Here is a 12,500-nt window from a genome sequence, read left to right on the forward strand (position 1 = left end):
ACTTAAAACATTTTTAAGTAGCATTTTGCCTAATATTGGTTGATAATGGTACCCCAACTTTCACCAGCTGTCACAAAGTTTCCCAAGGAAGTTGGGTTGGAACACATTTATATGTTATAGTAGACACATTTATGAACACATTTGTGAAGAAAGCTAGTGGTAAGCATTTTTTTTGCAGATTTGCCACACATTTCGCTAATTTTCTCTAACTATTCTGTGAGTGAGCTTTGGAGATGCGGACGGACGGACGGACGGACAGGCAGACAGACGGACAGACAGGGTACCTGTTCTTCCTGAAGGTTGGCGTCTCCTGGAGAGCCTGGTGGTACTAGATGGAGGACCACCGAGCTACTGAATGACTGACCTGCATACACACACATATACGCACGCACGCACGCGCACACACGCACGCACGCGCACACACGCACGCACGCGCACACACACAGTCAATGGGTAAACAAACATGCTGCCTCCAGAAAACTATATAGAATGACCTACCAACATATAAATAGGTTTTAGACTCTCTACCCAAACTAAAACTATATAGAATGACCTACCAACATATAAATAGGTTTTAGACTCTCTACCCAAACTAAAACTATATGACCTACCAACATATGAATAGGTTTTAGACTCTCTACCCAAACTAAAACTATATAGAATGACCTACCAACATATAAATAGGTTTTAGACTCTCTACCCAAACTAAAACTATATAGAATGACCTAACAACATATAAATAGGTTTTAGACTCTCTACCCAAACTAAAACTATATAGAATGACCTACCAACATATAAATAGGTTTTAGACTCTCTACCCAAACTAAAACTATATGACCTACCAACATATGAATAGGTTTTAGACTCTCTACCCAAACTAAAACTATATAGAATGACCTACCAACATATAAATAGGTTTTAGACTCTCTACCCAAACTAAAACTATATAGAATGACCTAACAACATATAAATAGGTTTTAGACTCTCTACCCAAACTAAAACTATATGACCTACCAACATATAAATAGGTTTTAGACTCTCTACCCAAACTAAAACTATATAGAATGACCTACCAACATATAAACAGGTTTTAGACTCTCTACCCAAACTAAAACTATATAGAATGACCTACCAACATATAAATAGGTTTTAGACTCTCTACCCAAACTAAAACTATATAGAATGACCTACCAACATATAAATAGGTTTTAGACTCTCTACCCAAACTAAAACTATATGACCTACCAACATATAAATAGGTTTTAGACTCTCTACCCAAACTAAAACTATATAGAATGACCTAACAACATATAAATAGGTTTTAGACTCTCTACCCAAACTAAAACTATATAGAATGACCTAACAACATATAAATAGGTTTTAGACTCTCTACCCAAACTAAAACGATATAGAATGACCTACCAACATATAAATAGGTTTTAGACTCTCTACCCAAACTAAAACTATATAGAATGACCTAACAACATATAAATAGGTTTTAGACTCTCTACCCAAACTAAAACTATATAGAATGACCTACCAACATATAAATAGGTTTTAGACTCTCTACCCAAACTAAAACTATATAGAATGACCTAACAACATATGAATAGGTTTTAGACTCTCTACCCAAACTAAAACTATATAGAATGACCTACCAACATATAAATAGGTTTTAGACTCTCTACCCAAACTAAAACTTAACCAAGAATTCCTTTCCTTAACATACCAGTGAACATAGTTTAACTCTTTGATAGTAGAATCTACCCGTCTGTTCTCTACGGCTCAGTGGTGGAAAACCTACTAACATGTTTTACTTAAACTCTGAAAAGACAACTTCACCACTTTTCATATAATTGGTCCTCACTCCTCACTAATGTTCATGAAACTATAGCACTATTATTTTCTACTCGGTCTGTAGAGCCTCCATCGGGGTTAATGGAGCCTGAAGACATGCTACAACCGCTGCGACCAAAAGTGGACGGATTTAACTGTAAGGGGTTGAAGAAGTTCCGCGGTCACAAGCGCGGAAGTGCTGACTAGATGAAACGTCTTGTCTAGAGGCTGCCGAATAGATGGGATTCCGGGTTTAGAGATGGAAGCTTAAGCTTAAGTTTAAAGTTAGATTTATATTCTTAATAACTCAAAAGTGATTTGAAATCCGTCAAAGGATAATTGCTGGCAAGTTGCCTTATAAAAGGAGGGAGTGACGTAACGACTAGGAAGTCGTGATGTCAACCCTGACACTGTGTCTCATGGGAGGGCTGTGGGCAGTTCAGAAACCCGTCCACCAGTGACGTGTATGTGTGTGCGAGTGGTTGTGTGCGTGTGCGTGCGTGCGTGCGTGCGTGTGTGCGTGTGTGTGTGTGTGTGCGCTACCATAGAGCAGAGGCAGCAGGTCCACTGTAGACTGTCCCAGTGATGTAATCTTCTCCTTCTTCTGTTTCTTCTCTTTAGGAAGATATTCCATCACTGTCACTGAAACCCAACGCACGCACGCGCACACGCACGTGCACACGCACACGCACACGCACACACACACACACACACACACACACACACACAGGTGTAGGCGCATTTTATTTTAATTGGCCCCCATCTGAAAATATGTTGTCCCCCCACATTCGCTCTGAAAGAATATAAAAGATTTGCGCCACATTTTCAAGATTTTTCAAAAAATAGCAGATCTACAAGCAGCACTATGAGCTTGTAGATCTGCTATTTTTCAATAGCTAAAGTATAAACATAATGCTTTAAAACACCAATAAGCCTATCTCACAGAATTTCCCCGCCCCCCTTAATACGCCCCCTTTCGGGGTTAGTGGTGATAGCGTGACGTCACTCCATAGACGCTTCATGTTAACAGAGGTAATTTAAGAAGTCTACAACTTTTGTTTTCTCAAGGTAAGGTTTGTTCTATCTGTTCGAGCTGATTTACCATATTGTTTGCTTCATAATAATATTGGTCTGTCACATTTTTACATTAGAAAATGTACTTAGATTCTCCAGAGAAAAAAACGTGTAAATGCTCATGTTAAAGTCACCACTATTTACCGGAAGTGGGCGTGAAAAACGGGCTGTGAGATAGGCCTATCGGGGTTCCCGCCCAGAATACCAGTCGCATTTTTGTAATTGCGTAACCCTGTCTTATACCCTGAGCCATCCCCAGACTATAGCAAAATGAGTTGGAGGGAACAGCTGGGCGTGTAAAGTCTTTTACCAACAAGAGGTTTGGGAACACCTAGGCGTGTAAAGTCTCTTACCAACGAGAGGTTTGGGAACACCTAGGTGTGTAAAGTCTCTTACCAACGAGAGGTTTGTGAACACCTAGGTGTGTAAAGTCTCTTACCAACGAGAGGTTTGTGAACACCTAGGTGTGTAAAGTCTCTTACCAACGAGAGGTTTGGGAACACCTAGGTGTGTAAAGTCTCTTACCAACGAGAGGTTTGGGAACACCTAGGCGTGTAAAGTCTCTTACCAACGAGAGGTTTGGGAACACCTAGGTGTGTAAAGTCTCTTACCAACTAGAGGTTTGTGAACAGCTAGGTGTGTAAAGTCTCTTACCAACGAGAGGTTTGGGAACACCTAGGTGTGTAAAGTCTCTTACCAACGAGAGGTTTGGGAACACCTAGGTGTGTAAAGTCTCTTACCAACGAGAGGTTTGGGAACACCTAGGTGTGTAAAGTCTCTTACCAACGAGAGGTTTGGGAACACCTAGGTGTGTAAAGTCTCTTACCAACGAGAGGTTTGGGAACACCTAGGCGTGTAAAGTCTCTTACCAACGAGAGGTTTGGGAACACCTAGGTGTGTAAAGTCTTTTACCAACAAGAGGTTTGGGAACACCTAGGTGTGTAAAGTCTTTTACCAACGAGAGGTTTGGGAACACCTAGGCGTGTAAAGTCTTTTACCAACGAGAGGTTTGGGAACACCTAGGTGTGTAAAGTCTTTTACCAACGAGAGGTTTGGGAACACCTAGGTGTGTAAAGTCTCTTACCAACGAGAGGTTTGGGAACACCTAGGTGTGTAAAGTCTCTTACCAACGAGAGGTTTGGGAACACCTAGGCGTGTAAAGTCTCTTACCAACGAGAGGTTTGGGAACACCTAGGTGTGTAAAGTCTCTTACCAACGAGAGGTTTGTGAACACCTAGGTGTGTAAAGTCTCTTACCAACGAGAGGTTTGTGAACACCTAGGTGTGTAAAGTCTCTTACCAACGAGAGGTTTGGGAACACCTAGGTGTGTAAAGTCTCTTACCAACGAGAGGTTTGGGAACACCTAGGCGTGTAAAGTCTCTTACCAACGAGAGGTTTGGGAACACCTAGGTGTGTAAAGTCTTTTACCAACAAGAGGTTTGGGAACACCTAGGTGTGTAAAGTCTTTTACCAACGAGAGGTTTGGGAACACCTAGGTGTGTAAAGTCTCTTACCAACGAGAGGTTTGGGAACACCTAGGTGTGTAAAGTCTCTTACCAACGAGAGGTTTGTGCGCCAGGAGGTCGACGCTCTGGGCGTCGACAGAGAAGTTCAACGTGCAGCTAAAGTCGTACTCCACCTGCAGCGGCTGCCCTCCAGCGCCACCAGGGGGCAGCAGAGGCTGCCCTCCAGCGCCACCAGGGGGCAGCGGAGGCTGCCCTCCAGTGCCACCAGGGGGCAGCAGAGGCTGCCCTCCAGCGCCACCAGGGGGCGACAGCGTGGGCAGCACGTCCGGCTGTCTCCTGGGGGAGTCTCCCAGCACGGCGTCGTTAAACTCCACGCGGACGAAGCTCTGCAACGCGTCCGCCTTGCCGCTCCTCTGTTAGAGCAGAATAACAACGAGCGAACGCAGCTCGTAAATTGCAATAACAACAATTAGAATAAACTACGTACTTGTTAAAGGTTTTTTTTAGATTTTTTTTTAAAGTTAAGTTATTTTTTTAGTGTGTGTGTGTGTGTATGTGTTTTTTTTAAAGTTTTGACGATGACGCTTGTTTTTGAGGGGCCCCTCCTATGCCCATGTGCAGCTTTGTCTGTTTGTGTGTACCCCGTCATAGATCGGCTGAGCAATGTACACTGTATTGAGGATAACGATCACACCCGTGTGAAGTGAGGGGCGCTAATATATTAATGTCTAACTCATGTTGATTGGGTGATGTAAATAATGGTGATGTAAAACAAACGGTGCAAACACAAACATTAAACACCGTTAACGATAAAGAGACACTATGACGTAATGAGGCACATTATGACGTACATTTATTTTTTATTTATTGTCAATGGCGTTTATTAAACAAACCTTGAACTAAAGACAAACATTAAACCTGTGTATAGGAGGGGCTGCATGGCGCCCCTCAAAACGTGAGGACGGAAAATTGTGATTGGCCGGCATGTGATGATGTATGATGACAAGAGCGCCCCTCACTTCACACGGGTGTGATTAAAATAAATAAAAAATAAATTACACCATCCATCTTCAACCACTTCATCATTTAAGTCGTATATAGGCCTACTTAAAACACACACAATTTACAATGTTGGCATCTAGCAGACGCTCTTACAGTAATCCAGAGCGATTTAAGCAAGAACAACACAAGGTAATACATCAAAATCAAACTGAAGAATTGGTCATCAGTAAACCAAGAACCATCATCCATCTGACAGTACAATATCTGTACATTGAAACTGAACCTTCGCCTGGAAAGGAGTCAGCTGAGGTGGTTCGGGCATCTGGTTAGGATGCCTCTCGGGCGTCTCCCTAGGGAGGTCCTCGATGCACGCCCCACTGGGAGGAGACCCCCGGGGCAGACCAAGGATCACGTCCCACTGGGAGGAGACCCCGGGGCAGACCAAGGCGCAGTTGGAGGAAACACATCGACTCACTGGCCTTGGAACATCTCGGAATCCCCCAGGAGGAAGTCACTAATGTTGCTCTGGAGAGGGAAGTCTGGAGCACTCTGGTGGAGCTGTTGTCCCCGCGACCCGACTACGGATAAGCGGTTGAAGATGGATGGATGGATGGATGAAACTGAACACTATAGCAATGGTTCCCAAACTTTTTCATGTCAAGGACCCCCAAATTGACACTAATCATCCCGCGGACCCCCATTTGAAAACATGTGCCAGGAGGCAGGGACCCCCATAAGAGAAGATGTTTAGGCTCTATAGCCTAACCCCCAGTTTGACATGCATTAGTCTATATACGGACCCCCATGTAATGGTATTCCTATCTCTGGGAGTCGCACCCCAATTTATGTTGTCAAATAAATGTTAATTGAACTCTGAGAGTGTACAAATGGAAATGGACGCACGCACGCAGTGCACACACACACACACGCGCGCGCACACACATGCGCGCACACACACAGAGAGAGAGAGAGAGAGGGAGAGAGAGAGTGTAAACATACCAGGTTGTTTGCTCGTATAATGGTGATTTTCACCTCGACACTCTGCTCTGTTGGCTCCATAGTTAACTCTATGCTAAGCTTTGGTCCTCTCTATGCTAAGCGTCGCTAGCTCAGCTGCTGCTGTTTGCGTCCAAACAATGACAGCATGTGCGTCCCGTTCCCATGACAACCCACTGCCTACCCCGGAAATGTAGCTGGAGAATAGCTAGAGCATGGCTGTCATTCATTGGCTGCTTTGGTTGTTAGGGGCAACGGCTTAATTGTTTCTTTTTCTTTTGTGTTTACATGTTAATAGTTGCACTACTGACCTCGTCACACTGTAACAGAGACATGTCACATTCATAAATAAATATATATTTTATGTTGTTGGTTCATTAAATTACGTCAAATTTGAAACTCTTGTCTTGACTGAGTGAACTATATTATTTTCCCCTGGCAACAAGGCAGCCAATCACCGCCCTGTCCTTTCGGGGTGTGGGATGTAGAGTATGCGGTTTTTGATTGATTGATTGATTGATTGATTTTAAGTATTTATTAACAGCAGAATTACAGTAGCCTACATTTCTCAATACAAAAACTGTTAACTGTGAGTGGACGACCCAATAAAGCATTAGCCTACACTTGTTTACAAGAGGGTCCACCTTGTTCAATTCATCAAAACATTTAGAAACGTACAAATATACACTTCTATTTTGTCATGATGAACTGTGGTGATGTGTTATTGTGTACCTTTATTTTGAAGTGTTTCCTGTTGTCCTTGTACCCAGCGTGTTACCTAACTTGTCTCACCCTACCTGTAATTACTAGTGTTCTCCACCTGTGTCCTGTTAGTCTCCCAGCCAATCAGCTGTGTCCTGTTAGTGTCCCAGCCAATCCCTGTGTTGATTACCACCTGTGTCTGGTTATCCCTGCCTACTTAAACCCTCAGTTTCCTTGTTCCCTGCTAGAGTATAGTTGTTGTTATGGTGTTAGCTGTTTCCTGTCCTGTATGTATGCCTGAGTTTTGGGTGATTAAATCCACCTGTTTCGGATGTTATCCCCCGATAATAAAGAGAATGTTCGTAATCAGCACCTTAGAAATACCCCCAGTATGTGATAATCACCTTAGAAATACCCCCAGTTATAATCAAATCAAAGTCCACCATATAAATGTTATGAGCTACTTTCTGTCAAGAAATGCCCTGCATTTGATTATGTTTCTAAGTGTCAGAGTTTGAAAGTGCTTGTTTTCAATAACCCATTTCCAACGAGCGCTTCCAAACTCCAACACTCCATGCTGCTCAATGTTTTGCTACTCAGTCTAGATGAGGGGGGCGTGTCCTGATGGGAAAATCATGCATGTGCATACTCTATTCAGGTCAAACCGGGGGCCCTATGAGCATATGAGTATAAAATCTTCTCTTATGGGGGTCCCTGGCATGTATTTTCAAATGGGGGTCCACGGGGTAATTAGTGTCAAAAGAAGTGTCGCTTGTGTGGGACACGTGGGGCGGCGTTTAGAAACGCATTACTTAAAAGTTGCTATTAAATGCCTTGATGTCATGTTCGACTATAGGCCTTGTGTGTGTGTGTGTGTGTGTGTGTGTGTGTGTGTGTGTGTGTGTGTGTGTGTGTGTGTGTGTGTGCGTGTGCGTGTGCGTGTGTGCCAGTGAGTGTGCGTGCGTGTGCATGTGTGTTCAGTTGTAGCACTTAGATTGATATCAGTCATTGTGAAGTAACTGTTGCATTGTATTGTGACATTGGTATTGTGTCAACATAGTTGTGTAGTTGTGTAGACACACACACACACACACACACACACACACACACACACACACACACACACACACACACACACACACACACACGTCATTTGGTTGATTGTGATTTGTCTTTTTAAGTTCCTCATTCTGCTATTAACAGGAAATACAACAGGAAGTGTGTGTGTGTGTGTGTGTGTGTGTGTGTGTGTGTGTGTGTGTGTGTGTGTGTGTGTGTGTGTGTGTGTGTGTGTGTGTGTGTGTGTGTGTGTGTGTGTGTGTGTGTGTGTGTGTGTGTGTGTGTGTGTGTGTGTGTGTGTGTGTGTGTGTGTGTGTGTGTGTGTGTGTGTGTGTGTGTGGTTCGATTCCCAGCCTGGCTAAATTTCGAGGTGTCCTTGAGCAAGAAAAACGAATAAAACAAAACGAACGCCTGCGAGACAGACAGACAGACAGACAGACAGACAGACAGAGCGTGACATTGTGACATGTTAAAAAGCCTGTGAAACCTTTTGCGGTGGAACAGCGAGGGGGGGGGAGGGGTGGTGGGGGGACTTCCTTTATATCACTCATGTTCTTGACTTCTCTCTCTGTCAACCTACACTTCCTCTACAACACACACACACACACACACACACACACACACGCACACAGAGAGAGAGAGAGAGAGAGAGACAGAGTATAGCAAAGAGAACTATAGACTGAGAAGGAAACACACTGAGAGAGAGAAAGAAAGAGACAGAGAGAAAGAGACAGAGAGAGAGAGAGAGAGAGACGCCATTTTCTTCTCGAGGGGCGATGGCACCATGACACCCACACTTATACGTAGGTAGTTTCCTGGTTGTTACATCATGTGTTTGTAGACATACGTCACAGTACTGTACAGCATAGACACAGTACTGTCTACTTTACTCTAAACGTGTGTACTTTAGTTTCAACTGTCAGTCGCCTTGACTCCACACGGCTACCAAACCGTCCTGCTTTCAACCCTGCATGCTGCCGTCTGCCATTTTGTCACCACCAAGTGACACACATGGCTGTCTGAAGACGAGAACTGTTCTGAATTGAACTGAATTGGAGAGGAGAGGAGAGGAGAGGAGAGGAGAGGAGAGGAGAGGAGAGGAGAGGACAGGACAGGACAGGAGAGGAGAGGAGAGGAGAGGAGAGGAGAGGAGAGGAGAGGAGAGGAGAGGAGAGGAGAGGAGAGGAGAGGAGAGGAGAGGAGAGGGGGGCAAAATGAGTCTTGAACTGCCCTCCAAGACTGAGGTCCTTGAATGGAGTCCTCGTCAACTGGCCGACTTCCTGAAGAGGGTAACGTATATTTATTTAATTTCATTAATTTCTATTTTATGATTGTCTGACTATGAGTCTCATCAGGGCCCGTTTAGGGGTCCAGACTGTGACTCTCTCTACCTCCTGACTATATGAGTCTCATCAGGGCCCGTTTAGGGGGTCAGACTGTGACTCTCTCTACCTCCTGATCAGCATCAGAAATGCGGGGAGACTCTGTTAGTCTGTTTTGGCTTATCTTTGGTTCTTTCCAGTGTTGTTTTCGTCGACTAAAACTAAGACTAAAAATGTCCGTCGACTATACCTTTTTTCACTGACGAAAACTAAATGGAAACATACATGAAAACTATGAGCTATGATGACTAAAACTATAAGACAATCTTCATATGACCACCGCGCTCTGACTGTAGGTGCGCCACCCGATTTACAACATATCAGGATCAAGGAGAAGGGTCGCCTTCATCAGTGTTGACACTGATGAAGGCTGGATAGCCGAAACGTTTGTCATACGGTTTGAAATAAAACTTTTTGAACCACAGTCTTGGTGTGTGCGACCCATCTCCTTGATCCTAAAACTATAAGACTATACATTTACTGACGATTTCGTCAACAAATAAAAACTAGACTAAAATGTTAGGAAGGGACTATAGTGGACAAGAGATCCATGAAGTATAAGTCATTTTACACTTGGCTGCATGCTGAAAATAGCAGATCTACAAGCTCACAACGCGTCGCAACGCGACGCGTTGTGAGCTTGTAGATCGGCTATTTTCAGCAAGTGAAAAAATCACCATTACATCACCTAATCAACATGAGTTAGACTTTAATATATTAGCGCCCCTCACTTCACACGGGTGTGATTTTTTCTATTCACTTGGTCATTAAGGTCCACAGAATGAGATGTCTGCTCTGCTCTGCCGGAAACATCTCGGGAAAAGAAGTTATGGCCATTTTTGTATACCACACTATAGACAACCAATATATGGCAATTTCTTTCCAAATTTCATTTTGACCTGGGAACGATTCTACAAATGTCTTCTAAATCCTGACAGTTTTCTGAAAAACCTCATGTTTCTATGTCAGTGGTTCTCAACCTTTTTCCTGTCAAGGACCCCAAAAATTAAATGTATTTGGTCCCCGACCCCCATCTGAAAATGTGTTGTTTCAGGGACCCCCCCGAGAAGCAAATATTTGAGTTCAAAACGTTCGTTCTGAATAAATATATATTCCAATTGCGTCACATTTTCACGATTTTTCAAAAATAGCAGACCTACAAGCTTGTAGCGCGCCACTCGGTGGCACGCTATGATCTTGTAGATCTGCTATTTTTCAATATAAATTATAACATAATGTTTAAAACACTAAGAGGGGTTCCCGCCCCAAAATGTAGCATGTGACGTGTCAAACTAGGGGGTTAATTTTCACGATTCTGAATCCATTCCAGGCATTAGTTTTGCACGAAAAACACTTTGCCCAAATGTGCCCAAATGTGACCAAATGTGCTTCGGACCTCTTCACATTTGTGATGACGGCTATGGCCGTTTAGCCTGAAGAAAGTTCTTAGCCTGTTTGGGTTTAGTTGCCGAAGTATTTATTTATAATTTCTTTATTTTGTTGCCAGTGTTAGTTTGCTATTGAGAATGTCCTTTATTGCACTAAACAAAATCTGTCTGGACTTTAGTGGAGGAGTTTTGGGGGGGAATAAAAACCTGTAAACTGCATTACTTTAAATTACTTTGAATAACCACAACTTTCACACAATTTTCAAACGATTTTCAAACGGTTTGGTTTGTTATAAACATCAAAGGCGTCAGCATGTCATATGAAAGCAGGGAATCATATAGCTTCAAATTGACATATTGGTTGTTCAGTTTGACCCACCAGTTTTGGAGATATGGCTTATAGAGTAATGTCTTGCAGAGAAACAGGGAGTTGAGAAAACAGGCTTGTATTGAAAGGTTCACTTCTGTGGTCTCTAACATTACACCTATAGCTACATGATTAAGCATTTATTTCATATTTACATGTCAATTTCAGCTCTGACACTTATTTCAGACATGCTCTAGTATATGTAAAGAGTCTGTGCTGCCTATTAACTCATTTTGGATTAAAAAAAAATAAGTTTTTCTCCTCTGGTGAAAAGCTGGAGGTTTGGTGGTTAAGTGTGTCCGCCCTGAAACTGGGAGGCCGGTGGTTCGATCTCCGGCCAGCCAGGTCATAGCAAAGACTGTAAAAATGGGACCCAATGCCTCCCTGCTTGGCACTCAGCATCAATGGGTTGGATTGATCAAATGATTCCCGAGCGTGGCACGGCTGCAGCTCACCGCTCCAGAGATGGGTCAAATGAGATGGGTCAAATGAGATGGGTCAAATGCGGAGAACAAATTTAACTGCGGTAACGTGTGTGACAAAATCGTACGACTTTGACTGTCTGTCTGTCTGTCTGTCTGTCTTCAGATGGACTTGCCAGGTAGTGACAATATCGTGTTGAAGAACATGATGAGTGGATCCCGATTCCTGGTGAGTAGAATAATAAGTATAGTTATAACTATTAGTATCTGATGTATTGATGCTGTCAGCTTTAAGAGTCATTGTACTGGATCATTTGAACATTCATGAACAGACATATTATGCACGCACGCACGCACGCACGCACGCACGCACACAAGCTTTAACTGTGACATTTGTGGTTGTGTTTAGACCATGAGTGACAACGACCTGCAGAGATTCCCTAAAGTCCACGCTCCGTAAGTCACCTGACCTCCGTCTGACCTTTCACCTCTGACCTGCACTCACCTGCGTTACAAACACTATACTGTGAAGAGAGAGGACGGACGAGAGACATACAGAGAGAGATACAGAGAGAGAGAGAGAGAGAGGGAGAGAGAGACATAGAGAGAGAACTACAGAGAGAGAGAGAGAGAGAGAGAGAGAGAGAGTGAGAGAGAGAGAGAGAGAGAGAGATACAGAGAGAGAGAGAGAGAGACATAGAGAGAGATAGAGAGAGATACAGAGAGAGAGAGAGAGAGAGAGAGAGAGAGAGGGAGATAGAGACATAGAGAGAGTTAGAGAGAGATACAGAGAGATACAGAGAGAG

At 43.4% G+C, this 12,500-nt stretch overlaps 2 protein-coding genes across 2 annotated transcripts in view; one reads left to right on the forward strand and one right to left on the reverse strand.

Annotated features, from left to right (window-relative positions):
• The window catches only part of LOC306928027 (cilia- and flagella-associated protein 70-like), a gene marked incomplete at both ends in the record, with an annotated part of 35,385 nt that extends 28,676 nt beyond the window's left edge, over window positions 1–6,709 (reverse strand). Inside the window, 4 exons of the mRNA XM_079507946.1 lie at window positions 285–364; window positions 2,380–2,478; window positions 6,378–6,450; window positions 6,686–6,709. Coding sequence (XP_079364072.1) covers window positions 285–364; window positions 2,380–2,478; window positions 6,378–6,450; window positions 6,686–6,709 — 276 coding nt within the window. The remainder of the gene's footprint in view (window positions 1–284; window positions 365–2,379; window positions 2,479–6,377; window positions 6,451–6,685) is intronic.
• Window positions 6,710–9,290: 2,581 nt separating this feature from the next.
• lcp2a (lymphocyte cytosolic protein 2a) overlaps window positions 9,291–12,500 on the forward strand; it is a 21,110-nt gene continuing 17,900 nt past the window's right edge. Inside the window, exons 1-3 of the mRNA XM_079507947.1 lie at window positions 9,291–9,424; window positions 11,861–11,923; window positions 12,104–12,150. Of these exons, the coding sequence (XP_079364073.1) occupies window positions 9,350–9,424; window positions 11,861–11,923; window positions 12,104–12,150 (185 nt within the window). The 5' untranslated portion in view covers window positions 9,291–9,349. The remainder of the gene's footprint in view (window positions 9,425–11,860; window positions 11,924–12,103; window positions 12,151–12,500) is intronic.

Source organism: Electrona antarctica, assembly GCF_951216825.1.
Source record: "Electrona antarctica genome assembly, chromosome: 8".
Classification (NCBI taxonomy): Eukaryota; Metazoa; Chordata; class Actinopteri; order Myctophiformes; family Myctophidae; genus Electrona; species Electrona antarctica.